General features: G+C 53.1%; 1 protein-coding gene across 1 annotated transcript in view; it reads right to left on the bottom strand.

Annotated features, from left to right (window-relative positions):
- HMCN2 (hemicentin 2) overlaps window positions 1-26,668 on the bottom strand; it is a 173,956-nt gene that overhangs the window by 125,694 nt on the left and 21,594 nt on the right. The window contains exons 2-13 of the mRNA XM_018055981.1: window positions 24,612-24,682; window positions 22,851-23,009; window positions 21,913-22,035; window positions 12,809-12,980; window positions 12,058-12,164; window positions 10,860-10,980; window positions 8,153-8,416; window positions 4,948-5,092; window positions 4,295-4,416; window positions 2,465-2,737; window positions 1,434-1,575; window positions 869-996 (exon numbers count right to left, since the gene is read on the bottom strand). Coding sequence (XP_017911470.1) covers window positions 869-996; window positions 1,434-1,575; window positions 2,465-2,737; window positions 4,295-4,416; window positions 4,948-5,092; window positions 8,153-8,416; window positions 10,860-10,980; window positions 12,058-12,164; window positions 12,809-12,980; window positions 21,913-22,035; window positions 22,851-23,009; window positions 24,612-24,682 — 1,827 coding nt within the window. The remainder of the gene's footprint in view (window positions 1-868; window positions 997-1,433; window positions 1,576-2,464; window positions 2,738-4,294; window positions 4,417-4,947; window positions 5,093-8,152; window positions 8,417-10,859; window positions 10,981-12,057; window positions 12,165-12,808; window positions 12,981-21,912; window positions 22,036-22,850; window positions 23,010-24,611; window positions 24,683-26,668) is intronic.

Raw genomic sequence — 26,668 nt, 5'->3', positions numbered from 1 at the left:
AAGCCAGTTTCTCCCGGGACTAAACTCCCTTCTTGTCCTCTTTTTTTTTTTTTTTTTAACTTTTTATTTTGAAGTAATTTCACAATGGAAAGTTGCAAGAATAATACAAAGGTTTTTCATGTACGTTTCACCCATATCACCAGATGTTAACATTTTTGCCATATTCGTTTCCTTTTATCATGATAGAATTCTCTCTGTATTCTTTTTTTTTTTCTAACTGGCTGAGAATAAGTTCCAAATACGATATCCCTTTACCTCTAAACACATTAATGTATATTTCATTTCTCTTATATATAATTTTTAAAGATAATTTTTATTGAAGTATAGTTGAGTTACAGCTTTATGCTAGTTTCTGCTTGCGGCAAAGTGAGTCAGATATACATACAGGTCCTCTTTGAACCTGGCGTAAAAGGTGAAATCTTACAAGGTTCTAAAATGCACCACAGGGGCTGGCTGCCGCTCCCTGGCCCCTGACTCCAGCCAGCCTCCTGCTCCTTGCAGCCCCTTGGGGACCCCAAGGGCCATTCCTATCTCGAGGCTTTTGCCCCACCCTGTCTCTCTCCCTGAAATGCTGTTCCCATTCCCGTCTGGGGCAAGGGTTTGATCCTATGTGTACATTTCCTTCTCTGCCCAGCTACACGTCGCTCCATCACACCACCCTGCTCTGTGCTCGTCCCATACCTTCACCATCTGAAAGTACCTTATTTATCTGCTTGCATTTTGCTTCCCCATTAGAATATAACCTCTACCTGGATGGGGACCCTGTGTTCACTATTGTATCCCAGTGTCTGCCACACAGGTAGAAAGGGAGGGGTTCGGGGAGACAGGACCAGGGACCCTCTTCTGCAGATGCCCTTGACCCACATACCTGTATAGTAGAGGGTGACTGTCTCTTCATCTCTGCCAATCTCATTAGCAGCCTGGCAGCTGTAACTCCCAGCATCCTCTGGGGCCACCCCCTGAATGATCAGGGTTCCCTGGGCATCCACGCGGACTCTGGAGTCGTGCCACGAAACGTGTTCAACAGGAAGGGACCAGTTAGGTTGGGTCACATGGGGTTGCCCCAGTCATTATTAAAAGCAGATTAATTAACAACATTACTGGAGACACCATTTTACACTGACTGCCTGCTCTGTGCCAGGCTGTGGGTTCATCACTTTTTATGTTCCTTTTTTATTCATCGGGCTCAGAAAGGTAAGGTGACCTGCCCAGGGGCACACAGCCTGAATGGCAGAGGCAGAATGCAAGCACAGGTCTGCCGGATTCTGCGGCTGGAACGCCTGACTCCAAAGCCCACATGAGGCGTCGCTATGTTTCCCCAGTGATCTTGCTCCTGAGTCTCAAATCATCAGGAAGAAGGCAGGGCAAATGCCACTCCCCCATTTGCTACAGTTAAGAAGACTGAGGCCCAGAGAGGTCCCTGAGGCCCTCACCTGCTGTCCTCCTGCAGGGCGCGACCCTCGCGGCTCCAGGAGATGCGGGGTGCAGGGTATCCGGAGGCTGAGCAGTGGACCCTCACCTCCATGCCCTGGGAGAAGCGCTGTGACCTGGTGTGGATGCTGACCTGCGGGGCCTCTGGAGTTCAAAGAGTGGACAGGTAGGCAGGAGCTTGTCAGAGCAGCCGTGTTGTCCCAGGTACCCAGCCCTGGGCCCCCTGCTCCTCCCCGTGGCCACAGACAGCGGAGACACAGGAAAGAAGGGCCCCGAGGGACCTGCATCCTTGAGAGCAGCTTCTCGGGGAACCAGGGTTGACCAGGCATCCCCCAGGCACATCCCCAGGCCACACGGGGACCTGAGTTCCCAATAGCCCCTGGTGGGAACCTTGAGCTCCCTGAAATTCTGCTCTGAGCTGAGCCCCTCCTATACCAGCAGCCTCGATATGGCCTCAGAATCTTTCTCAACACACTCTAAGCAGCCAATCGAGTCACTGGCACAAGAGTGAAATTTGTTCCAACACACTCACTTTTACACTTAGGGGAGACAGTTCCCTAGAGAAACAGGATCCGTCTAAATCCTGTGGACCTAAATCCCAGGTGAGTACCTAATCCAGGCACTAACCCTCTGGACATGTTTCCTCTCACTGCCTTCTCCACCCCCCGCTGGTCGGTGCTACCCAAACCCTGCTGAGCACATCTGATTTTTGGGCTTCCAGAAGTTTCCGGTGTCCCATCTCTGTCCTGCATATCGAGAGGGCTGGACAATGGATGTGCTCAATGGCCCAGAAAGAGGACAGGACACAGTGAAACTGGCTTGGCTGACAGCAGTAGAAATTGAGGCTAGATATGAAGATGAACTTCCCAACAGTGCTGAACCACTACACTTAGGCTGGGAGGCTACAGAATCCTCTTACTCCGAAGGCTGAGAAATCTCTGGAAGGGCGGATGCTGCCTGCTGGAGCTGATGTCTGAGCAAAGGGATGGCCGGATGGGCTCCTGGAGAAATGCTAGGTAGTGAGCAGCCTCACCTCGCACCAGGAGCCAGACGGATGCCCTCGTGACTCCATTGGAGTTGCTGGCCATGCACTGGTACCGCCCGCCATCGCTGGGGGTGGTGTTCTTGATCTCCAGGGATAAGTCGGCCAGCTGGGTGACTCTGCCCGTCGAGGCTGACAGGACTCGCCAGTCCCGGACCCAGGTCAGGTTGTAGGGGGCCTCACTCAGGACCAGGCAGGACAGGATGGCGGTCTCTCCAGGGGACACGGTCACATTGGGGACAGGGACCAGCTGCGGCGGGGGGTCTGCAGGAACAAGAGCACAGGAGGCACCGAGGGGTTGGCATGGGGAGGGGGACATCCTGCAGACCCTGGTGGTGTCCAGACTACTGTCTCTCCCCAGCAGAGAAGCTCACCAGCATCTGCTCACCATGCCCGGACGATGCCACCGCACGGCCATCTCACACCCGCCCGGGGGCTGTGTGTGTGTGTGTGTATGCATGCATGCATGCCTGATTTCCATACAACAGCCAAAGGCAAAATTTAGCAGAAGTTAGCCCATTCTTCGGGGCTTTCCCAGTGGCTCAGTGGTAAAGAATCCGCCTGCCAACGCAGAAGACACAGGTTCAGTCCCTGGGTCGGGAAGATCCCCTAGAGAAGGAAATGGCAACCCACTCCAGTATTCTTGCCTGGAAAATCCCATGGACTGAGGAGCCTGGCGGGCTCCAATCCATGGGGTTTCAGAGTCAGACGCGATGTAATGACTAAAATAAATAAACAACCCACACTTCACACCCTTCGAGGCAATAATTCCACGAGTGTACATGCTCAGTCACTAAATAGTGCCTGGCTTTTTTGTGACCTCATGGACTGTAGCCCGCCAGGCTCCTCTGTCCATGGGATTTCCCAGGCAAGAATACTGGAGTGGGTTGCCATTTTCTTCTCCAGGGGATCTTCCCAACCCATAGATTGAATCAGTTTATCCTGCATTGGCAGACAGATTCTTTACCACTGAGCCACCTGGGAAGCCCCAATAATTCCACACTGGTGGATAAAGTCTTGGAAATCACCCTCAACTGGAAAAGGGTAACAAGTACAGAGCTATTCTCTGTATAAACAGCAGCCAAATGTGGACTAAGTAAGGCCACTGCCCCCAAAGAAGAAAGAGCTTAGAAACTCACACTCTCAGTAAGAAAAAACCATTAAGAAGTGACAGCTCAGAGACCATGCCACTCTCTGATTGTGTCCGGCTTTTTTGTGACCTCATGGACTATAGCCTGCCAGGCTCTTCTGTCCATGGGATTTTTCCAGGCAAGAATACTGGAGTGGGTTGCCATTTTCTCCTCCAGGGGATCTTCCCAACCCAGGGATTGAACCTATGTCTCCTGCATTGGCAGGCGGATTCTTTACCACTGAGCCACTAGGAAAGCCCATCAAGGCAGCTGAGGCTCATTATTTTAAAAATAAAGCCAATTTCATTGTAAGAGGACCTGTGGCTTTTCCAACCTTCCTGAGTTCGATGCTGCCATGGTGGCAGGACCTGGAGGCATAAGGGTTGGGGACAAGGTGGACGGTGGCCCATGTGAGGGCCTGGGGGCTGACCAAGAAGTCAAGGGTGGGATTGAGGCTGGGGACCGGGAGGCAGAGCCCGAGCAGGTGTTCTTAACCTTCCTGCAACCACAGGCCACTCGTGGGGCAGACAGTCCCCACGAAACCGGAGGCCAGCACACAGGTGCAATGTGGGCGTCAGGCTCCGGATGACGGACGGTCCCCAGCAGCTGGCTGGCACACTCACTCACAGATGGAGAGAGCCTGGGAGGGAATCCTACAGGGGAGAGTCAGGACGGGCGCAAGGGGACAGACCTGTGACGACGATCCGAGTCCTCGCTCGTCCGGTCCCAGCGCGGCTGACTGCCGTGCACTCATACGTGCCTTCTTCAGCCTTGGAGGCCCGTGGAATCTCCCAGCTGCTGTTCCCTGAATCCCTGCAAACACAGGGCAGCTGGCGACGCACAACTGCACTGCCCCCGTGAGGGTGCCCCGGCCTCATCCAGGCTTCCGGACAGGGGCTTGGCCCCTTGAATCTTGACCAGAAAGAAGCCCCCAAACCTCTCAGAGGCTTGGCAAGAAGAGACAGGCAGCTAAGGACGTGCAAATCCCAATGATATCCTGTGTGACTCTGAGAAAGGCCCTCCCCCTCTCTGAGCCCCGGGCTTCCAACCATAGGAGGGAAGGTCTCAGAGGGTCCTTCCTGCACTGACCAGCACAGAACCCGACCTTCACGGGTTGAGTTTTCAGAATCTGAGGAAGGCCTATGGCTCCTCCAAGGAGTGATGGCCCAGCAGTGGTGGGAGCCTCAGGGACCCACTCTCCCCCAACCCTGGCCAAGCTGGGAGGTGCCCAGCAAGACGACCAAGGTCCCAGGTGTGCCAGCCACCACCTCCTAGGTCCCTCCAGGGCATCAAGTCCCCAGGAGCCCTGGGACTGAGGACAGCGGGCAGCCCTGAGCCACTCACCGAAAGCGTCTCTCCTCCCCCAGCCTGGCTCCGTCCCGCCGCAGCTGTAGCCGGAAGGGGAGGGCACTGTGCACAGAACAGGAGATCTGCAGGGGCTGGTGGAGGTAGCCATGGATCCTGGGGGGCATGCTGACCAGGGGGGCACCTGTGGGCAAGGGCCAGCACTCAGGATTCCTCCCTGCCCTCCACCCGTCAGCCTGCCCTCGACACACCTAGCAACACAGAGACCCACAAGGATAACTCAGGGGCCAGAAGTCAGGGCTTCAGTCTCTGGCTTCACCATCCAGTGGCCGCCGAGAACAGGGGGCCTTACCTCCCTAAGCCTCAGTTTTCACCTCTGTAAAATGGGTTAATGGCATTAGTGACCTCATCGAGTTGTGGTGAGCTGCTGGTGAGAGGTGGTGAGTGGGAAGCCCTTGGCACACGCACGTGGCAGGGCCAGCTCCTTCCATGAAGACTCGTGGGGGTTTTGTGGCTTGTGCCTCCATCGTGCCAATTGTGTGGGAGACAGAGAAGTCAAACCGGCCCTCAGATCTGATGAAATGCTCCCCAGATGGGACTCTCCAGGGGCCTGGGGAGGGCTGTGCATCACTCGCCCCTCCTGCAGGGTCAGTTTTACTCACAATCTGTGGGCGGGAAGCCTTTTTTATTATTATTTAAAAATCAGCCTAGTTGGAGCATGGCTGTGAATACAGAGTCCACACGCATTTTCAAGATAAAATAAGAGATTTCCATGCAATCTCACAGCTTCGGATGAGCCTCTGGGGACCCCCATCAGAGACACCACTGCCTCCTCCTGCCTGACCCTGGCCTTGGGGTGGCACATAGTCTTTCCTTGGCTCTTTGAGTCGCTTCAGGGGAAATGTCTGAGAACTGACCCACAGGGTCAGTCTTGGGCCGTCTGTGCCTTGCTGGGCGATCGCAGGCTTGTGGGGAACCCTTGTGCTGCCCTCTCCCTCATCCATCCCAGAGATGCTCCGAGGGTGAGACAATGGGCCAGACCTCCTCCGAGCACAGCGCCGGGGGTGGGAGGGCGGTGGTGACATCATGTTACGGGCTCCCTGCCACGTCCCAAGGGAGAGGGGTGTCGGACCATCCAGCCACGTCCTCAGCTGTGCGCGCGGCAGCCACGGCTCACCCCCACACACTGGAAGCCTCTGGCTCCCTCTTCCCTGAGCTGAAAGAAGCCCAGGGACCCCACCACCCCACATATCTCCAAGCCCAGTGTCTTGCTCCCAATCAAACTCCCAGCCTTCCAGACCTGGAAGGTGGTGGTGGGGGCCAGCAAACCACCCATCCCCTGCCAAACCACACCCTTCCCCCACTCCACCCCCATCCTTTGATCTAGAGCTGACACGGAGACAAAAAGCCAGAACTTAACTTCCCAGCTCTGGGAGCCATCTGAGAAAAGAGAGAGAGATAGAGGCTGCTTTAGTCCCCCTGCTGAGAGTCCTGCCTGAAAATCCTCCTGAAGGCTGCAAAAGCTGAGGTAGGAGGAGCCCGAGGGACCGCAGCCAGGGGGTGGAGGCCAGGAGACTGAAGGAAGGGGTCCCAAGGCCCTAGCCCTGCGATGCCCTGCCCCATTCAGGTCCTCAAAGTCCCCCACCTCACCACGGGCATCTCAGCACCCTCTCTGCATCCCTAAGTGAAGTGGCCAGGGGAGTCTGAAAGCCCGAGCACTACTGATGTTGGATGTCAGTGTCATCCACCTCTGAGCTCCTCCTGGGTCACTACCAGCACAGTGGGAAGTGGGCAGGAGGAGGGAAGCAAGCCCAGAAAGGAGGCTGGTGCCCAGTGAACTCAGACCCCACTCCCCAGGACCAGAGGCAGATCTGGAAAGCCAAAGATGCCACCCTGCCCTCTGGGAGCCTCCAGCCTGGATGCCGAGACCTCTGGGACACACGAGAAACTTGCAAAAGCCACACACGTGGGAAACAGCACAACACGACCAAAGGTGGGGGGCACAAGGTGACTTGTGCCTACAGTGACATCACAGTGCCAGCAGCCACATGGAGGGGCGTGGTTCATGGTTCCTACATACTGGGTACAACCTCTGAGCATCTGAGAGCTGTCCTGTTATGTACATTAGCTTATGCAATCCTCTGAGCAGCCCTGTGAAGTCAGTGGTGTCAGTTTCCCAGCAATACAATGGAGACACATCTCAGAACTGGGTGTAAGAACACAGGGAGGTCAGCTCAGTGCTCTGTGAAGACCTAGAGGGGTGGGGGTGGGGTGGGGTGGGAAGGACGCTCAAGGGGGAGGGGACGCATGTATACATATAGCTGATTCCTGTTGTTGGATAGCAGAAACTAACACTGCGTTGTGAAGCAATTAAACTTCAATTTTAAAAAATGGAAAAGAAAGATGTTAATACAGGAGAAGGTAAATGAAGAAATTTATTACTATTATGGTAACCTTGGGCTTCCCTGGTGGCTCAGACAGTCAAGAATCTGCCTGCAATGCAGAAGACCAAGGTTCAATCCCTAGGCCAGAAAGAACCCCTGGAGAAGAGAATGGGAACCCACTCTGGTATTCTTGACTGGAGAATTCCATGGACAGAGGAGCCTGGTGGGCCACGGTCCATGGGGTAGCAGCGAGCTGGATACAACTGAGCGACTAACACTTCACGCTTTACTTCTTCAAGATCATTTCAAACTAAAAGGTTTGAAAAGACAGATTTTGCAAGGAGCATGCAAGAGATTATAAAAAGAAACCCTTTAGACCAGGAGGGGTGGGGGGGGAAGAACTGGTATGAGCACTTAATGAACAAATGTATGGCAAGTGCTTGGCCCAGGATTGTCTCATGAGACGTGCTCAAAATGGTGATTAGGTTAGTGTTACCATCGTTATGACAATGATAGTAATTATGATTATGCAAGGGCATACTTCTATTCACTAACTTGCCCACTGTTGTGTCTACAGTTTCTAGAACCATGACCGATACAAAATGAATGTTGAATGCACAGGTGGATGGATGGATGGATAGATGCATGGATGGATTTATGGATGCATAGATGACTTTGCAGTAAACCCTAGAGCTGAAAATTACATCTGAAGCATCTCAGTATTCGGCATAATGTATTGCAGAGCCTGCAGTTTAATGAATAAACATTTCCTAATCTAACTGAATCAGGAAAGCCTTTTAGGGATTAATGAGCCTCCAAGGGAGCCAGGGAGCTGGGGGCGGTAGGAGTCAATTACTCACCTGGAGTCACCCCACGGTAGGAAACTCCGGAGACACGGAGGAGAGGGTTTCCCTCATGATCCTTGCCCTTCACCTTGAGGTAGAAACGCTCCTGGGGGCTGTGGAAGGGCGGCCCACCCCACAGCTGGTGGGTTGACCCATTGGAGAGGGGCTGCGTGGGCAAAGTCAGGAGGGACCGCCCTGAGCTGTGTGAGAGCTCCACTGAGTCCAGGCGGCCGGGTACCCGCAGGCCCGTGGAGTTGATCACCAGGGAGATGGGCACGCCTGCAGAGGAAAGGGCAGGGAAGGAGGTGCTGGGATCTGTGCTGGGCTCCACGAGGCTCCCCAAGCAGGGGCCCCACCCCAGGGCCATTGTTAGGGACCCAGCCTGCTTTGTCCGCCTTCACCCATTCCCTCACCTTCTCTTCCCCGGGCCAAGGAATGCTGGGTGGGACAAGGAGAAAAGGGGGGTTGCTACTGTCCGTGGTCCTGAAACACCGCTCTCCTCCAACCCATGGCTTCCCATGATTGCGTCACCTCTGCCCTGCAGACTGGGGTGCTCACGGAGCAGAACTGAGAAGGGGCACCCTCCCATCCCCTGCTTAACTCTGGTGTTGGCTGTCAGCCGACAGGCTCTGGGACAGGCCGAGGTGACATGCACACCCCAGTTTGGGAATGCTGACTCCTGGTGGGCTTTCCTGTGGTTTCCTTCCCATCTCATTGGAAGTGTACTTTCCACACTATCTCAGGAAAGCCAGAACTGGACTTGGGTTTCATAATCTTCTAAGTTGATTTGGAAACTGTTAGGTCTCTCCCTTTTCAGATAGCTATTCTTTCTCTCTCTCTCTCTCTCTCTCTCTCTCTGATCATAAACTGGGAACCAAAGGATGTGGTAGACGTGATCCATGAAACGCCTTCCATCTTTTGAAAAAAAAAGTCAAGCAGTCTAGAAAGGGCATGTACAAATCTAGAAGTCCAGATTTCTTTGAAAAATCAAGCATGTCAGGGCTGGGCTTCCTTCCCATGTTGCAACAACCAGCCAAAGGCACTGCAGCTGCTCCTGTGGCCAGGCCCCCACTGTTCAGTTCCCTGCAGCCTCCCCCACTCCCCGGTGCCCTGGGGTCAAGTGCCAATCATTATTTATCATTTGTGATGGCCCTGCTGTTTTTCTCACTTTTAAAAAATGCCTTGGATGGAGCCACATCTTTATCAAAAGCAGAAACCAAAGAAGGTCACATATGGCCCCCGTCACCCTCTCCCACTGGGGACTGTCCCTGAGGACCACTCTGCTTTCAAACTCTCCCCCGCCACCCCCATATCACTTCACTTCAGTTCAGGGATTTCTCATCTCTCTTGGCTTTAGAATAGGAGTTAAGTTTCTCTGCCTCCCTCCCACCTCCCTGCTATTGGCAAACACAAACACAGAATGAACAAGCAGCCCACTTTTCATTTTGAAGATATCACTGCGGGTCCTGGCAGGGACACCCACGAGGGCTGACAAGAATGAAAAACTTTAGAGGATATACAGACTCAAAAGAAAGCTCTAAGGACCCAGAACACACCATTTTGGGGTCATTATTCAGTGGTCCAGAGTTATCTTGACCTGGCCTTGTTCTTATTCAGTCCCTGAGTCCCACTCTTTGAGATCCCATGGACTGCAGTAAGCCAGGCTTCCCTGTCCTTCGCTGTCTCCCAGAGTTTTCTCAAACTCGTGTCCACTGAGTCAGTGATGCCATCCACCCATCTCATCCTCTGTCACCCCCTCCTGCTCCTGCTCTCAATCTTTCCCAGCACCAGAGTCTTTTCCAATGAGTTGGTTCTTCACATTAGGTGGGCAAAGTATTGGAGCTTCAGCATCAGTCCTTCCAGTGAATATTCAGGGTTGATTTCCTTTAGGAGTGACTGGTTTGGCCTCCTTGCATCCAAGGGACTCTCAAGAGTCTTCTCCAGCATCACAATTTGAGAGAATAAATTCTTTGGTGATCAGCCTTTTTTATGGCCCAACTCTCACTTCCATACATGACTACTGGGAAAACCATATTTTTGACTATATGGACCTTTGTCAGCAAAGTGATGTCTCTGCTTTTTAATATGCTCTGGCCTAGTCCCTCCCATCTCTCTGTTCAGCTGGTCCCAGCAAAACCCTCCAAATGGCCCCATGGCAAGAGACCATATTTCTGAGCCCTGATACTGGGAAAGATTGAAGACAGGAGGAGAAGGGGGTGACAGAGGATGAGATGATTGGATGGCATCACTGACTCAATGGACATGAGTTTGAGAAAACTCCAGGAGTTAATAAGGGACAGGGAAGCCTGATGTGCTGCAGTTCATGGGGTCGCAAAGAGTTGGACACGACTTAGCCCCTGAACAACAACAGCCTGATGTTCACTGGAAGAAGTGGGGCTCTAGACAGACAAATCTTGACAAAGAGAAAGGGAAAGGAGGGTTAGGGGGACAGCCTGAGCTCGTGGAGGCCTTGAGGGACAGGAAGGAAGTTCTAAAAGTAAACGGTCCCAGGGTCACCCTGGCTGGAACCCAAAGAGAAGGTGCTAGCCCTGGGTGCATTCACTGCGATGTGAGAGAGGGGCTGGACCAACCCCTGCAAGCCCGCTCCATAGTCACAGGCTCATGGCTGCCCCCTGGAACTGCACCCCCCCAACTTCCCAACGGTGAGCCCTACCCCTGCAGAAGGTGGCCTTGCATCACCCCAGGGCCCGGAGCACCATACCTTGCAGGGGCCACTCAATGGTGTGGTTGAGGTCCAGGGAGGGCTGAGTGGAGAAGCCAGCTCGGAAGTCGATGTTGCTGATGCCCGTGATCCTGACCGAATGGCGGCCGCTGCTGTAGACCTAGCCCAGGCCCAGGCTTGTGTCACCCAGGTGTCTGACCCCAGGCCCTCAGCTCCAGGTGGGAGGTGGCTGACCTGACCCGGCCTGGAGTCAGCAGCTGGAATTCTCCCGCCTTTGCAGACTTGTGGGTAACTCACCTGCTCCCTGGGGACCCAGCACGATGCTCCCCCCACGGGAGAGGAAGAGTCCAGCCACGGCACTGCCTGAGCGGGACTCTCTAAGCAGCCCTGTCGTTCCTGCTCCCCACCCCCAACACCCACGGGTCCCCCAACCCCTGCCTTGCCTTCCCCATTGGCATGAGAGTTCTCGGCCCAAAGACGCTCAGAACCTGAAGAACAGCAGTGCCCACGGCGCCCAGCACTGTGCCTGGCACCCAGTTGCTGTTGGTTTAGTCGCTTAGTCGTGTTTGACGTTTTGCAACCCCATGGACTATAGCCCACTGGGCTCCTCTATCCATAGCATTTCCCAGACAAGAATACTGGAGTGGGTTGCCATTTCCTTCTCCAGGGGATCGTCCCCACACAGGGACTGAACCTGCGTCTTCCAAGTCTCCTGCTTGGCAGGCAGGTTCCTAACTAGTGAGCCACCAGGGAAGCCCAGTGCCCAGTAGGGGCTCCATAACTGTTTGCTGATCAGCTAAAACCATGTGCTTCCGAGACAGCAACCCGCCCCATCCCAGGGTGCTTGGCCAGGAGCCCTGCCCCCAGTCCCAGGCCCCCAGCCCCTGGCAGGTTAGAACAGACTCTGCTCCCCTGCCAGTCCTGTGCCTCTGAGCCCAAGGTCACCCTAGCCTCTTCTGTGCACTCTTCAAAGGACAGGGTCCTGAACCACGAACCAACCCCATTGCCCACCTCTGGACACCTGGGTGGTTTCTCCAAGTCCTTCTTTGAAGTTCCCTCACTAACTCGAAACCACTCCACTTCTCTCACTGGCACAAAGCAGAATACTCCTCCTCTGATCTTGCCCCTCTACTTCTATTGATATGCCCATCACTGCTCACACTCCAACCCTCAGCTTCCCAGGGTTCCAGGCTTCCGAGGGCCCAGGCAAGAGGAAGATGATGTCAAGTCCTCCTACCTTGATGGACCACAGCCCGGGATGCTCAGGCTTAAAGGCCACGACCTTGGCAGAGTCAGGGATGCTGAGGAGCACGTTGAGGCCGTCATCCCTCTGCAGGATCCTCCCTGTGGAAGCCCCAAGACCTGGTCAGCCCCCGACCCTTTTCTGGGGTTGACAGAGCCCCCCTCCTCATCCCCAGGAACCCACAGCCCTCCAACACCAGCCTCGGGCTTCCTAGAGGAACTGACAAGAGGCCTTTGGGGGTACCCAGGCCTCTCCTTCCTCCAGCTCTCCATCTTCATCCCTCCCTAGGTTCTGGCTGTACCTCTGGCCGCTGGGCCAGAGTACTCAGGACATCCTTGGAGCACTGCAGCACCAGGCAGCTGGGTCCAAATCGTATGGAACCTAGATGACCCTGACAAGTCACCCCACCTCCCAGAGCTCCCCCCTTCCCATCTCTACACTGTGCCACTAATTCTTGCCCTGCCGACTCTCCAGGCCAGTGAAGAGAGAACACAGGGAAGACGCCACGTGAATCTGGCAGCCCCAGGGATGGTCATCATTCTAATTCCCCTCACTGGGCTGCTAATGGCCTCCCTGCATCCTCACCCACTGCAGACACCCTCTCTGCCTTCCACTCGGCATCTCCCTTACCCTCAGTGCTCCTGGAGTCTTATGTCCAAAATCTCCCGGCCTCCTCTCTGTCCCATCCTGGACTTTTATTTCAGTCTCAGGGCCAAGGAGGAGGCCAGCCCCAGGGTGCACATACCCAGCGGGTCTCGGACTTCGATCTCAGGCCCTGGGCCACTCAGGGAGATGGTGACCTCCTTCAGGCTGGGGTCGAAGGGGATCTTCCACGTGTGCTCACCGCCCTCTTCGTGGTCTGTGGACAGCAGGTGCACCTTGGAGGCCTGGATGGCTGACTCCACCCATTTCAGCACCTGGGAGGCATGAGCGAGAGGTGACACCAGCAGGCGCCCGTGATGCCTTGCTTGTGTCTGGCACACCAGAGGTGGGTCCCAGCAGGCTGCCAGCTGCATGCAGTGTCTGGTCCCCTGGTGAGTTTTAGGCAGCATGCAGGCTTTCCAGGTCACTTGAGGCCATCACAGTCCCCTCTGCCCTACACTGGACCTGATTCACACAACACTTCCCTCTTGGCCTGTGGTCTCAGAGCTGTGACACCTGAACGAAGGCATCCAGAGGACTCAGCTCAGATGGAAGGAGCAGAGGGCACCCCTCTGCTGGGATGACGCCCCTCCTTTGTCACATGGCCAATGTCTATGACAGCCATCACTTCCTCCAGGAAGCCCTCCTGGTGCTTCCTACACACCGATGCACCCTGGAAGTCTGGGATGTCCCCCATGGCAACGCGGTTCACCATCCCTGCCCAAGGGCCCTCAGACCACAACCCCCACCAGGCACCATGCTCTCTAAGTAGGACCATGTCTTTAAGCGGACAGTCTCCTCCTGACCCTTATCACAACACTGAGAAATCTAATATCCTTGGTTGTACAATTGCTTATTCTTACATTTGGGGAATTCCCTGGCAGTCCACTGGTTAGGACTCCATGGTTTGACAGCTGAGGTCTGGGATTCCATCCCTGGTCAGGGAACTTAGATCCCACAATCCCCTTTTTGTGTGGCATGACCCAAAAAATTAAATTAAAATAAAAAATACTAAAGTCTTATGCTTTGGACAAGTCCCATTGAAAAATCAGGTGACAGATAACTCTCCAGAACATCATACTAGTTAGGCACACATTTAGAGTATGATTTCAGGAGGGTCTCAAAGACCATCCCCCTACGTGCATGGACCCCATGTTAACAGCCCTGGACCCGGTCTAAGATGGTCTCTGCCTGCCTGCTAAGTCGTTTCAGTTGTGGCGCACTCTTTGCGACCCTGTGGACTATAGCCCACTGGGCTCCTCTGTCCATAGCATTTCCCAGACAAGAATACTGGAGCGGGTTGCCATGCCCTCCTCCAGGGGGCCTTCCTGACCCAGGGATCCGACCTGCGTCTCTTATGTCTCCTGCAATGGCAGGCGGGTTCTTTACCACTAGCGCCACCTGGAAGCCCAAGATGGCCTCTACTAAGCACAAAATTATCTTGTTTCTCCAAGACTCACCACGACCTCTAAGTCCCTGCGGTCTCTGGTTCACCCGTTCAGCCTGACCCAAGATCATGATGCTCCTGACGCCCCCATGCTTGCTGGGCTGGACCCCCATCCCATGCCCCCCAGGGCAGCTCCTTCCACCGCAAAATGCTCTTCTCTTTGCAGAAATTCCTGCTCCTTCCTTAGCAACCAACTCCTGGTTAGTTTCACACTCATCACCTCTCTTGGCCTGGGAGCCCCATGTGGGCAGACACCCTCTGTCATGTTCCAGGCTCAGGAGCTGTGAAGGGTAAGGGGTTCAGGGCATCTGCTCGCTGTGTGTGACACAGCAGGGCACACACCTTTTGAACAGGGTCCTCAAGCTCACCTCACAAATGCTCAACTCCACCTGCCCCCTACCCCAGCTCACACCTCCTTTTTAGCAATAGCTGAGCCACCCAGGTTCCAGTAAGAAAACCAAAAAAGAGGGAGGTGGGAACCTCTGCAGTTTTGAAGCACCTCTTTTCAAGCCAAGTTATGTCAAAAAGCACATTGTGCAAACCCTAAAACAGAATCAAAATGAAACATGAACTGACTGTACAACAAATTGATGCCATAACCCCAGTATGAGGAGAAGGATTAGCTCCAAGTAAATCAGAAACCGAGGGTTTCCACTGTGCTTTCTCAGTGAGGGGCACCCTGAGGACAAAAAAAGAAAGGCAAAGAAACCTTTATTTAGTAGTTAGCAGTTGGCAGAACTAGTTGTATTGTGATTGTGAAATCGTTTTACGTCTCCCGTGAAGAGGGACTAAGGAGCCTCTTGATGAAGGTGAAAGAGGAGAGTGAAAAACCTGGCTTAAAACTCAATGTTCAAAAAACGAACATCATGGAATCCAGTCCCATCACTTCATGGCAAATAGAAGGGGAAAAACTGGAAGCAGGGACATTTCATTTTCTTGGTCTCCAAAATCACTGTGGACGGTGACTGCAGCCATGAAATTAAAAGACGCTTGCTCCTTGGAAGGAAAGTTATGACAAACCTAGACAGCATATTCAAAAGCAGAGACATCACTTAGCCAACAAGGTCCATATAGTCAAAGCTATGGTTTTCCCAGTAGTCAGGTATGGATGTGAGAGCTGGACCATTAAGAAGGCTGAATGCTGAAGAACTGATGCTTTTGAATTGTGGTGCTGGAGAAGACTCTTGAAGTCCCTTGGACTGCAAGGAGATCAAACCAGTCAATCCTAAAGGAAATCAACCATGAATATTCATTGGAAGGACTGATTCTAAAGCTGAAGCTGTAATATTTTGGCCACCTGATGCAAAGAGCCAACTCACTGGAAAAGGCCCTGATGCTGGGAAAGACTGAGGGCAGGATGAGAAGGGGGTGACAGAGGATGAGATGGTTAGATGGCATCACTGACTCAATAGACATAAATTTGAGCAAACTCCGGGAGACAGTGAAGGACAGGGAAGGAAGCCTGGCGTGCTGCAGTCCATTGGGTCACAAAGAGTCAGATATGACTTAGCAACTGAACAACAACAATAACAATCAGAACTAGCCATATTGTGGTTGTGAAACCATTTTATGTCTCTTGTAGGATAAAGCAAGGAAGGAAATCTCAACCAAGATTTTTCTCTTACGGCCAAGAGAGAGCTGCACAGATATTCTTTAAATATAAATTTATTCCAAGTGAATTCAGAACCCAGTGGTTTCTAACTACTGTTTTCCACCAGAGTTCCTTGGAGAAATGGCTGATTTCAGGTCTGAGGCAGACAATATACAAGGAAAGCTTAGGACTACTGGTAATTTCATAAAGCAAAGAAGGTCTCAAAGACTAATGGGGACAGGGAATTCCCTGGTGGTCCAGTGGTTAGGGCTCTGCGTTTTCACAGCTGAGGACACAAGTTCAATCCCTAGTCGGGGATCTAAGATCCTGCAAGCTATGTGGCAAGGCAAAAATCAAGACTAATGGAGATATATCAGAAGGATACGGGAAACAGCATAAATTTAGCCTGTTGGCTAAATTTGGGAGACTTTGAGCCTCCAAAAGAATAATGACTATAATAAATCAATCAAACCACACTGAATTATACAATCTAAGGTTAGTCACTCAGTCCTCTCTGACTCTTTGTAACCCTGTGGACCATAGCCTGCCAGGCTCCTCTGTCCATGGAATTTTCCAGGCAAGAATACTGGTGTGGATAGCCATTCCCTTTTCCAGGGGATCTTCCTGACCCAGGGACCAAACCCGGGTCTCCTGCATTGCAGGCTTATTCTTTATCATCTGAGCCACTGGGGAAGCACCATGTCATCTAGGTGCCACAAAAATACTCAAAAAATAAAATCAAAATTCAAAACAATAAAACCTCATTTGCCACCAATAAAAGCAAATTCTTAATTAAAGAGAAAGAAGTGCGATCCCTATTTTTTCAGTGGGAATTGTGACTTCAGAGGAACCAAATCACCCCTTTGGAGAAGCAAAAGCTCTTCTTCATGGGAGAACGCCCATTAACAAATGTGGAAGGAATGATGCAATTAGGAAATCATCATTTTGCAACCTCCTAATAAAATAATTGTTTCAGGCAAGCATCCTCAGTGAATGCTAAAACCATGAGATGAAAAGCTCCTGGGGAACTAGAGCCCTAGAGTGACCCCACCGACCCCTTGGGTCAGAAAGGAAAAAACAAAGGCTTGCAATGCAGAGAGCTGGCTGTCACCACTTTAACCAACCAAACTGGTCATCAGTAATGGGGACAATCAGACATTATTTTCCTCCAGGTGTGATGCAATAGAAAACACACAGAGAGCACCAAGGACGACATACTTCTGCCACAAAGGTCAGCCTCCACCTGACTAGTCATTTAAAGCTGCCTTCCAGGCTCGGACGGTAAAGAATCTGCCTGGAGTGCAGGAGACCCGGGTTCAATTCCTGGGTTAGGAAGATCTGGAGGAGGGAATGGCAACCCACTCTAGTATTCTTGCCTGGAGAATTCCATGGACAGAGGAGCCTGATGGGCTACAGTTCATGGGGTCGCAGAGAGTCGGACACGACTGAGTGACTAACACTTTCACTTTCCAGTTTAGAGGGAGTAAAGGAACAAGAGGAGGAGAAACGAACAAGTTAGTGACACCATAAGGAAACAATCAGATGAATCCAGAACACAGGACATTGTATCATCAGCGCCTCTCCAACAAGTTAGTGGCGTGAAAAAGGATGGATCCCCTCCAGATTTAAGGAAACTTAACAGACATAACAACCTCATAAAATGCACAGCCCTTGATTAAAACCTGATTTAACATCTTGAGGACAAAGAGAGAAATTTGAATATGGACTTGGCATCAGATGATACTTGCAAAGTACTAGTCATTATATTAGGTGATACTATGGGTTATGCTAGAGTCTATTTTTTTTAATCCACACTGCATTATTTATGGATAAGGTGTCATGATTCAACAAAAAGTGTAGAAAGAGAGAGAGATGTAGCAGCTGGAACAAAAATGTGAATTGCTAAATATAGATAGTACTTTTTTTTTTTTTTTACTTTTCAATATCTTTGACACTTCTCATAGAAAATTTTTAAGTAAAAATCGTCTAAAAGGAATGAGTATATCTTTACAAGTACGACTTTTAATATACCTGAGCAACCATAGTGCTATCCTGTCGCTTGTCAGCTCTAATCAACTGGAAGTGACTTCTTAGAACGCCATTTGGAGAAATGCGAAGCCACATTCGGACTCAATTAGAAAAAGGCCTATAATTGATTAGCAATGTCTGCCATGGATATGGAATTAGAAAGTGGTGTCTGGCATGCTACATATTGGCCATCCTTGCTCTAAATCACAGTCCTTCAGCTCTGCCTACCGCGTGATCTTCCATGGACGAGAAAGGAAACAGAAGGGAATTGGAAGAATTGCTCGAGATTTGGAAAATGACTACATTTTGATGAGACCGAGCTGAAACACATGTGGCTAGCTTTTACAGCAGGATTTCGGTTATCACGGGACAAGAATCCTGTGTTCTGAAACTCTTCTGTTTTTATATTTGGAGCTACTTCATTCTTCTGTTTTTGCCTGACTTTCTAAATAATATTTCTTTTAAAAAGATCCCACCTGTTTGGGTTAAGAAATGAGGGCAAGGTTATTCGTCCATGCGGGGGTGGACAGGACATAGCAGCCAAGGCTAGAAAGGCGGACAGCAGCTGGCCAAGTGAGGCAGCTCCCCCACAGCAAAGCAACAGCCCTGTGACCACTGTCCCCTCCCCGGGGGCCAGGCCTTGTCAGGGGTCAGGAGGAAATCATAACTGAGCAAAGCTGGCCGGAGGTGGTGGCAGCCCCATTTGACAATTACCCAGACGCGTCCCACACCCGCTACTGTGTTGCAACTGCCATGACAAGCTCTTTCTAGGATGTTTTGATGGAGAGAAGATGCCCAAGAGTTCGGGCTACCGAACCACGCCACGGGGAGAGGGCTGAGGTGGGCCAGAAGGCCAGCGACCCCATCAGGCGGCAGCCCACCCACAAGGGCTGCCCTGTAACACATCACCGCTCCGGAGCTGCGAGTGCAGACCCTCTGGCCCACAGCAAGGCCAGACCCCTGCAGGCCCGGGCCTGGGGGCAAAGCCTGCTGGACCCAGCAATGGCTCTGGGGCTCAGAGAGGAATCTAGGGACACTCCTGAGCAGAGAGGCTTCATCAAGCAGGCTTAATGTTTATTTGCGAAGGTAATGACTTCCAGATGTCAGCAGGACCAGGGGGCCTGGGAGCCAGCAGTGCGCTGGGGCTCATCTCTCTGTCGCTGATGGGGAAGGAATGAGAGAATCTGGCGCTGCTACCCCAGCCAGATGGTTGCTGCTCAGCCCTTCATGGCAGATAAATCACCACCACCACCACCCCCCCAACCAAGGCTCCTCCCGGACATCTGATAGACAGAGAGGCTGAGGAAGCTGGGGCAGTGAGGCAGGGGTGGGGGAGGGTGTCACTGAATGGACCTCAAGAGCCACGAATCAGAAAATTGAGGGCCTCTGCCAACTGGGCATTACGGGGCACTGTCCCCAGGCTCTACCTTCCTGAGAACCTTATCCCGAGAGAGCTCTTAATCTTGAGAGGGGCTCCCTGGACCCCTGGGAGTGTGTATTCTGCACTCCCTATCGAAGCACGAGGCTGGAGTTCCCGTGGCCACCACTAACTCTCATTCAGGGCTCCCTCCCAAGGGTGGGTCTTCCTCCCACCCTTGCCACCATCGCTCCAGGCAGGGGCCTCATGACCCAACTGTGAACATGAGGAAACAGAGGCCCAGAGAGGTTAAGTGCCATGCTCAAGGTCACACAGCAGACAGGTGGCAGAGCTAGGGTGGGGTCTGAAGCCAGATGTGACCCGGCGAAGGATCCAGGACGGGGTCACCTCCAGGGCCTGTGTCTCCTCACCTGTTAATTCCACCTTCCCTCCCCCTCCCACCCTCACTGTCTGAGGGATCAGTTCACATTTCCCCTGGTTAATGCCCACCCCCACTGGCCATCAAAGGATGGCAAAAGCTCCAAAAGACCTCTGCCAGCGGGGAGAGGATCTTCACCTTCCTTTCATTACTCCAGAATCTCAAAGGCAGAGAAAGTTAAATGCCTGAAAGCGTGAGATCTAAGCTTGATGGGTGATCTCTCGGCGCCCCACAGCTAAAGCTGCCCCGGCGTGTAGTGGGTGCTCAATGAACAAAGAGAAGGGTGAGTGCAAGGTGTGCTACTCCTGGCACACCGGACATGCTCGGAAAAGGTCAAAGGACAAACACAGGCAGGGTGTGGGCGCTTTGGCAGCTTCTAGCTAGGCAAAGGCACTGTTCCCTCTCTCCTGGGGGTGGAGGTTGGTGGTAACCACTGCCTAATGTCTGGGGACGTCTGGAAGGGGCCAGGTACAAGGCAAGAAGCTGACAGATGATGGTGCTCTTTCCAGGGAGGGGAGGGACCCAGGCCCCTACCCAGGGGCAACCAGTCCTGGCCATTGGAGATTCCAGTACATCAGACAAGTGCTGCTCAGCCAGGCTCCCACAGCAGAAGGCTGGAACCAAGGCCAGGAGCCAGGGGCTCGCCCCAGGTTCCATGCCCTGAGTGAGAGACTCGGAGAGTTTAGCCCCATACCTGAGCAAGCCGTCCTCCACCAGCTCACCTACTGCCTGGAGTCTGACTTGCCGCTGGCAGGAACCCAGTTCCCGAGCAACTGCCCAGATAAAGTGCACCCCCAAACAAGGACCAAGCCATCACTCCACTCTGAAATGCTTCCCACCCTCGCTTGGGCGGCTCGGTGCCAGAGCAGACTGACATGCCAAAAGAAATAAATACTGGCGTGTCGCAAAGAACCATAAACGCCATCTGTCAACAGGGAGCCAAGGCGCTAACCTAAACACGGCCCTGGAGACATAAATATACAACACGCGGGCTGGCTGGAAGCCGCGCCGCGGTGGCCTCAGAGATGCTGTTCCTCCCATTATCCCATTCCTCCAGCCCGAGGGACCCCACGTCATCGATCCACCAGGTGTCTGTGTCCATCAACTGACCAAGCACCTGCTCCACGCTGGAGGCTGCGCCAGGTGCTGAGGACACAGCCGTAAATGGGACCTTAAGGGCCCTGCCCTCGGGGATCTCACAGCCTAACGGCATTAAATAATCACACGGTTGTAAAATTATGATTATATAAAGCCCCCCAGGGAGCTTCGAGGGGATATGAAAGGAGAATTAATCTTGACAAAAATCGAGGAAGGCGTGATTCCGCTTAGACTGGAAAGATGAGGAGCCTGGGGAGGAGGAGCTGGAAAAACAAGCCGCACGAGCAAAGGCCCTGAGGTAGAAAAGACTCAGGGCATGGAAGAATGAGCAGAGAGGCAGCAGCAGGCAAGGGGGAAAAGACAGGCAATGGGCTTGGAGAGGCAGAACTCAGATCAGTGTCTGGACCTTCCCCAGGGCATACGGGGGAGGAACATGTTGGTTGGATTTGTCTTAGAGGATCTGGTGGGATGTAGGAGCTGGCTCACACAGGCTCAAGAGGGCAGATTGTGAGCATCACTTCCCATGCTCTATGACTTTACGACAGCAGCTTGAAACCAGCCCAAGCAGGAGCATTTACACCAGGGAAATGGGCATTCTTGTTCCTTCCAGAGAGAGATGATCGTGAAACATTTACCAGCATGCCACTGGAAGGATGCCTCTGGCTCCTGGGGAGGAATGGACGTGCAGGGCAGAGGGAGAGCTGGGAGAGATCTGAGCAACTGACGGAGCCTGGAAGGGAGGGAGGGGGCACCTGCTCCAAGACCTAGACCCGGACACAAACACCTGCTCAGCTGGGCCGTCGGTGGCCCTGCATGTTGGGCCACAGTGTCAAGCAAGCCCCTCCCTGCCAAGTCCCCAGGCATGGCTTGCTGTCCCAGCAACACCGCCTGAATCTGATGGCCCTGGTGATCCTCCAGCCACCCCCGGGCTCCTCGACTCTGGGGAGAAGCTCCCCTTAACATCCCTACTCTGCCGAGCTTTGCTAGATTCATCGTGCCCGCGTGGACTTGCTGGGGATCCCGGGTTTAAAACTCAGGATATTCCTTCAGGCCCCAGGCTTTTTTACTGGCAAAACTGAGGAACCTGCAGCGCCTGCTTTGGGGGTGATTGAGAGGGTTCTACAAGACGGTGTCAAAAAGCCCTGAGCACCAGGCCTCCTGCTGTGAGGTGAGCACTCAGCACTGCTCCTGGAAGCCAGCCGACGGGCAGAGCCGCCCAGGGATGCGGCATGTCGGGGCAGGCTCACCTCGGTCACCTGCTGCTTGTCCAGGTGGAACACCTGCCCGGAGCTGCTGGCGGCGATCTCCTCGTAGGCCAGGTAGCCAGGGTGGGTGCGGTCACCACAGTCCCCCGTCAGCACGAAGACCACCTAGAAGACAGATGGCCTCATGGTGTCCTCAGCACCTTCAGGTATGAATGGAGTGGGGAGGGGGAGGCCAGACCAGGAGGGAGTGACTGGAGGAAGCCCTGTCATCTCTCTTGGCTCGGGTGATACACTTGTGAAATGGGAATGATGAGAGTTCCCGCCCTGTAGGGGTCAGGACCGATGCAGGTCACGTGTCTGTCACAGGGCCAGGAATACAGTAGGAGCCGTTATGAAATCTACAAGGGAGGGAGTGAAACTGACTCTGCTCCAAGTGGCCCCCGGATGCCGCAGAGCTAGAAGAACCGTGGAGAACCCGCATTTCTTCTAGATGAGAGGACAGAGGAGTTCTCCCGTCCAGAGAGGAGTCCCAGCTCTTGAGGTCTTCCCCAGGGATTCCTCCCTGCACCCCCCACCCCGCCTCGCCCACCACTCGCCGTGACAGCCAGGAGCCAAAGCCCCAACGCATCTTCCAGACCCTGAGACAATGGGTGAAGAATGACGTGACAGGGAGCAGAGGAGACGCCAGGAGGAAGATGGATTGCCCAGACTCGGATGGGGCGTGAAGGGAGTGGAGGAGTGGTGTGGTCTGTATCAAAAGCGGGCCCCCGCCAGGGAGGCGTGAGCCTGGAGGGCGGGGCCAGAGCATGAGAACACACTTGGACTCTGCAGCCCGGCTCCACCAGTGGGCTGGCCGGCACGGCTGGTGGGAACTGGAACCCAGGCTGTGCAGGAGAAGCCCCAGCTCCGCTCTCCCGGCGGGGGCTCGAGGCTACCCTTAGAGACCCCAGCGGCCCCTGGAGCCCCTACTGGTAGCTCACCTGCGACTGTTTGAGCTGCAGGAGCTGCAGCACTTCGTCCTTCTTGTGGTAGTCCTTGGCACGGGCGTCCGAGAAGACGTAGATGAAGGAGCCGGGGTTGGCCACCTCCACGGCAGCCTTGATGGCCCCCAAGCTCATCTCTGGGCAGTCCCCGCCTCCCTGCAGGACAGGGCAGGTCAGCAGCTGCTGCCCACCTCCTCCACGTGGGGCCCACCCTGGGAGGTGTGAGGGGGGCATCCCCTTCGGTGGCTTCTGTCCCGCCTGTCCAGGGGTCAGGCCTGGCCTGAGCCACTCCTTTCCCTGAGACACACCGGCATTATCTATCACGCCTTCATTCGCTCACTCATGCCCAAGGGACATGGTCCCTCCCTCCCATGGAGGCTGGCTGGGAGGCAGACCTTACATTAATCAACGCGACACAGTTATTTAATTACCATGGTGATGAGTGCTACAAGTCGGGGGAGAAGGATGGAGCCACGGAAGCATCTACCAGGTACGCCAGAGAAGGCGTGAGTGAGCCAAGGTTTGGAGGCCAGAGGGGTAGAGGGGTCACCGGGGAAGGAGAGGGGAGGGGTGGGCAGAGGAAAACATTCAAAGCCGCCTTGTCAATCTTCTCTTCAACCTGCCCTGGTGCGCGCCTGCATGCTCCGTCACTCAGTCGTGTCCAACTCTTTGCAACTCCGTGGACTGTAGCCCGCCAGGCTTCTCTGTCCATGGGCTTTCCCAGGCAAGAATACTGGATTGGAGTGCCATTTCCTTCTCCAAGGGATCCTCCTGACCCAGGGATCGGACCCAGGGATTGAGCCCAAGTCTCTTACATTGGCAGGTGGGTTCTTTATCACTGAGCTGGGAAGTGATATAACTGGAAAAACCAAACCCACCTTGGAGTCAATCCTAAATAAACACAAGGCCTTCCCTCTCCACTCGCCAGCCGGGAGCTTTCTGCCTCCCCAGGTTTGCACGCCCAGCACCAGAATCAGGATGTGCACAGGGCGACCTCAGTAAATGCTTCTCCCCTTGGTTCACTCGTTCGTTCTGTGTGCTGGGCCCTGGGGGACTTGGCAGTGAGCTAGACACCTCAGAGAATGCCCTGCATACAGGAAGCTGGCAGGGTGGAGAGGGAGAGGCTGAACCAGGGGGTTCAGTGTGGCCAAAAACCCAGGTGGCATGGGATGTCTGACCCAGGCTTGGGCTGGGTTTGGGGGTCTGAACTGACCTCTCTTGCACCTTCCCTGGGGCTTCCCAGGCAGTGCTAGTGGTAAAGAACTCACCTGCAATGCAGGAGACACAAGAGACACAGGTTCATCCCTGGGTCTGGAAGATGCCCTGGAGGAGGGCACAGCAACCCACTGCAGTGTTCTTGCCTGGAGAACCCCATGGGCAGAGGAGCCTGGCGGGCTACAGTCCATGGGGTTGCAAAGACTAGGACACAACTGAGCGACTTAGCACACAAACATCTTCCCTTAGCTGTCATATACCCCCTCCTTCAACCCCTGCACCCATGCAGTCAATAATAGGGCCTACTATGTGCCAGGCACAGGGACTCCTGTAGGTACTTGGTTCGCTGAATCAAGGAAGGAACCCCAAGCAGTACAAAATCTCCAGGCCCTCCAAGTTGAGGGGGAGCCCCGGGCAGAGTTGGGTGGCAGGTCATTATAGGAAGCACCATCTTGGCCCCTGGGTGTGGCAATAACCTGGGCCTCTGGCATGGACTGGGATGAAGGGCACAGGGGGCCAGCAGCCAGGAGCGGGGCAGCCCACCTGCACGTAGAGTTCTCTCAGCTCCCTCTGAAACACCGCCGGGTCTGATGTGAGGGTCACCGGGCCAATATCTGTAGGGAAGAGAGAGAGGACCAGATGGGCTTGACCCCCAGACGCACAATCTCCGTGGACTGGGCAGCAACTGAGAGGAACCGAGGCCTGGAACTCAGAGATCCCTGCGAAGTGGGGAGGGGTGAGGGAGCAGCTGCCAGGATCAGATCTGGAAGACAATATTCGCAAATGAAGCAATTGACAAGGGCTTCATCTCTGAAACACACCAACAGTTTATGCAGCCTTACATCCAAAAAGCAAACCACCCAGTCAAAAAGTAGGCAGAAGACCTAAACAGACGTATCTCTAGAGAAGACGTAGGGATGGCTAAGAGGCTCAACAGGAAAAGATGCTCAACATCCCTAATCACTAGAGAAATGCAAATCAAAATGACAGTGAGATATCACCTCACATTGGTCAGACTGGCCATCAACAAATCTATAGACAACAAATGCTGGAGGGGGTGTGGAGAAAAGGGAACCCTCCTACGTTGTTGGTGGGAATGTAAAGTGATACAACCACTATGGAGAACAGTGTGGAGGTTCCTAAAAAATTTAAAGTAGCACTAACATATGACCCAGCAATCCCACTCCTGGGCAAACCCCTGGAAAAAACTAGAATTCCAAAAGATACATGCACCCCAATGCTTATTGCAGCACTATTCACAGCAGCCAGGACATGGAAGCCAACTAAACGTCCATCAGCAGAGGAATGGATCAAGATGTGGTGTGCATACATAATGGGATATTCGCCACAAAAAGACATGAAATGAGCCATTTGCAGAGACAGATTCCCTGGTGGCTCAGCAGTAAAGAATCCGCCTGCAGTGCTGGAGACACAGGGAGACTCGGGTTCAGTCCCTGGGTTGGGAAGATCCCCAGGAGAAGGAAATGGCAACCCACTCCAGTATTCTTGCCAGGAGAATCCCATGGACAGAGGAGCCTGTTGGGCTACGTCATATAGGGTTACAAAGAGTCAGACACAATTGAAGTGACTTAGCAGTCACACAGGCAGAAACTAACACGACATTTTAAAACAACTATACTCTGATTAAAAATTAAAAAAAAAAAAAGAATTGTACTCAAATATTCATAGCAGCTGTATTCACAATAGCCCAGCACTGGAGACAAGCCAGCTGTCCATCAGCTGGTGAATGAATAAACAAACTGCGGTACATTCATGTAATCAAATACCACTCAGCCAGAAAACAGAACAAGCTACCAATACAGGCAACCAGATGGATGAATCTCACAGATTCAGTACTGCACGAAAGAAGACAGCCTCAGGAGCATGTCTACTATGTGGTTCCATTTATAGAAAGCCCTGGAACTGGCAGAATTAATCAAAGCTGAAATAAGTCAGATCAGGGGTTGTCTAGGGGATAGGGAGATCAAAAGAACTGTCGGGGAAGGCAGAAGTGTTCTATATGATGATGGGAATGTGGGTTCCCCGGGTGTATCCAGTTGTCAAAAATGTAAAGCAAAGATGTGCAGTACTTCAAGGTTTGTAAATTTTACCTCATTAAAAAAAAGAACCATAAAAAGTGATCATCGTGGAGTGATGGAGTGGAGTGGGGAAGCAGCTATAGAGGAAAAAGAATGGCAGGTTTTCAGGGTATTTGGTGATGCTGGGGGATGGGGATATACCCACGGGTGTGTGCTCCATCGTGTCAGACTCTTCGTGACCCCACGGACTGTAGCCCTCCAGGCTCCTCAGTCCATGGAATTTTCCAGGCAAGAATATTAGAGTGGGGTGCCATTTCCTTTTCCAGGGGACCTTCCCAACCTAGGGATTGAGCCCAGGCCTCCTGTGTCTCCTGCACTGAAGGTGGGTTCTTTACCGCTGAGCCACATGAGACATAGGGATTCATTACACTATTCTGCTTACTTTGCATATACTTGAAATTTTCCCTAATAAAAAGTCTTTTATTAAAGAGAAGTCACTGAAAGCCACAGCTAACATAAGGCGACCAGTGTACAGAGAACAGAGACAGAATTCCAACTCAC

Source organism: Capra hircus, chromosome 11 (assembly GCF_001704415.2).
Source record: "Capra hircus breed San Clemente chromosome 11, ASM170441v1, whole genome shotgun sequence".
NCBI lineage: Eukaryota > Metazoa > Chordata > Mammalia > Artiodactyla > Bovidae > Capra > Capra hircus.
This window is presented reverse-complemented; position numbering and strand designations above follow the sequence as displayed.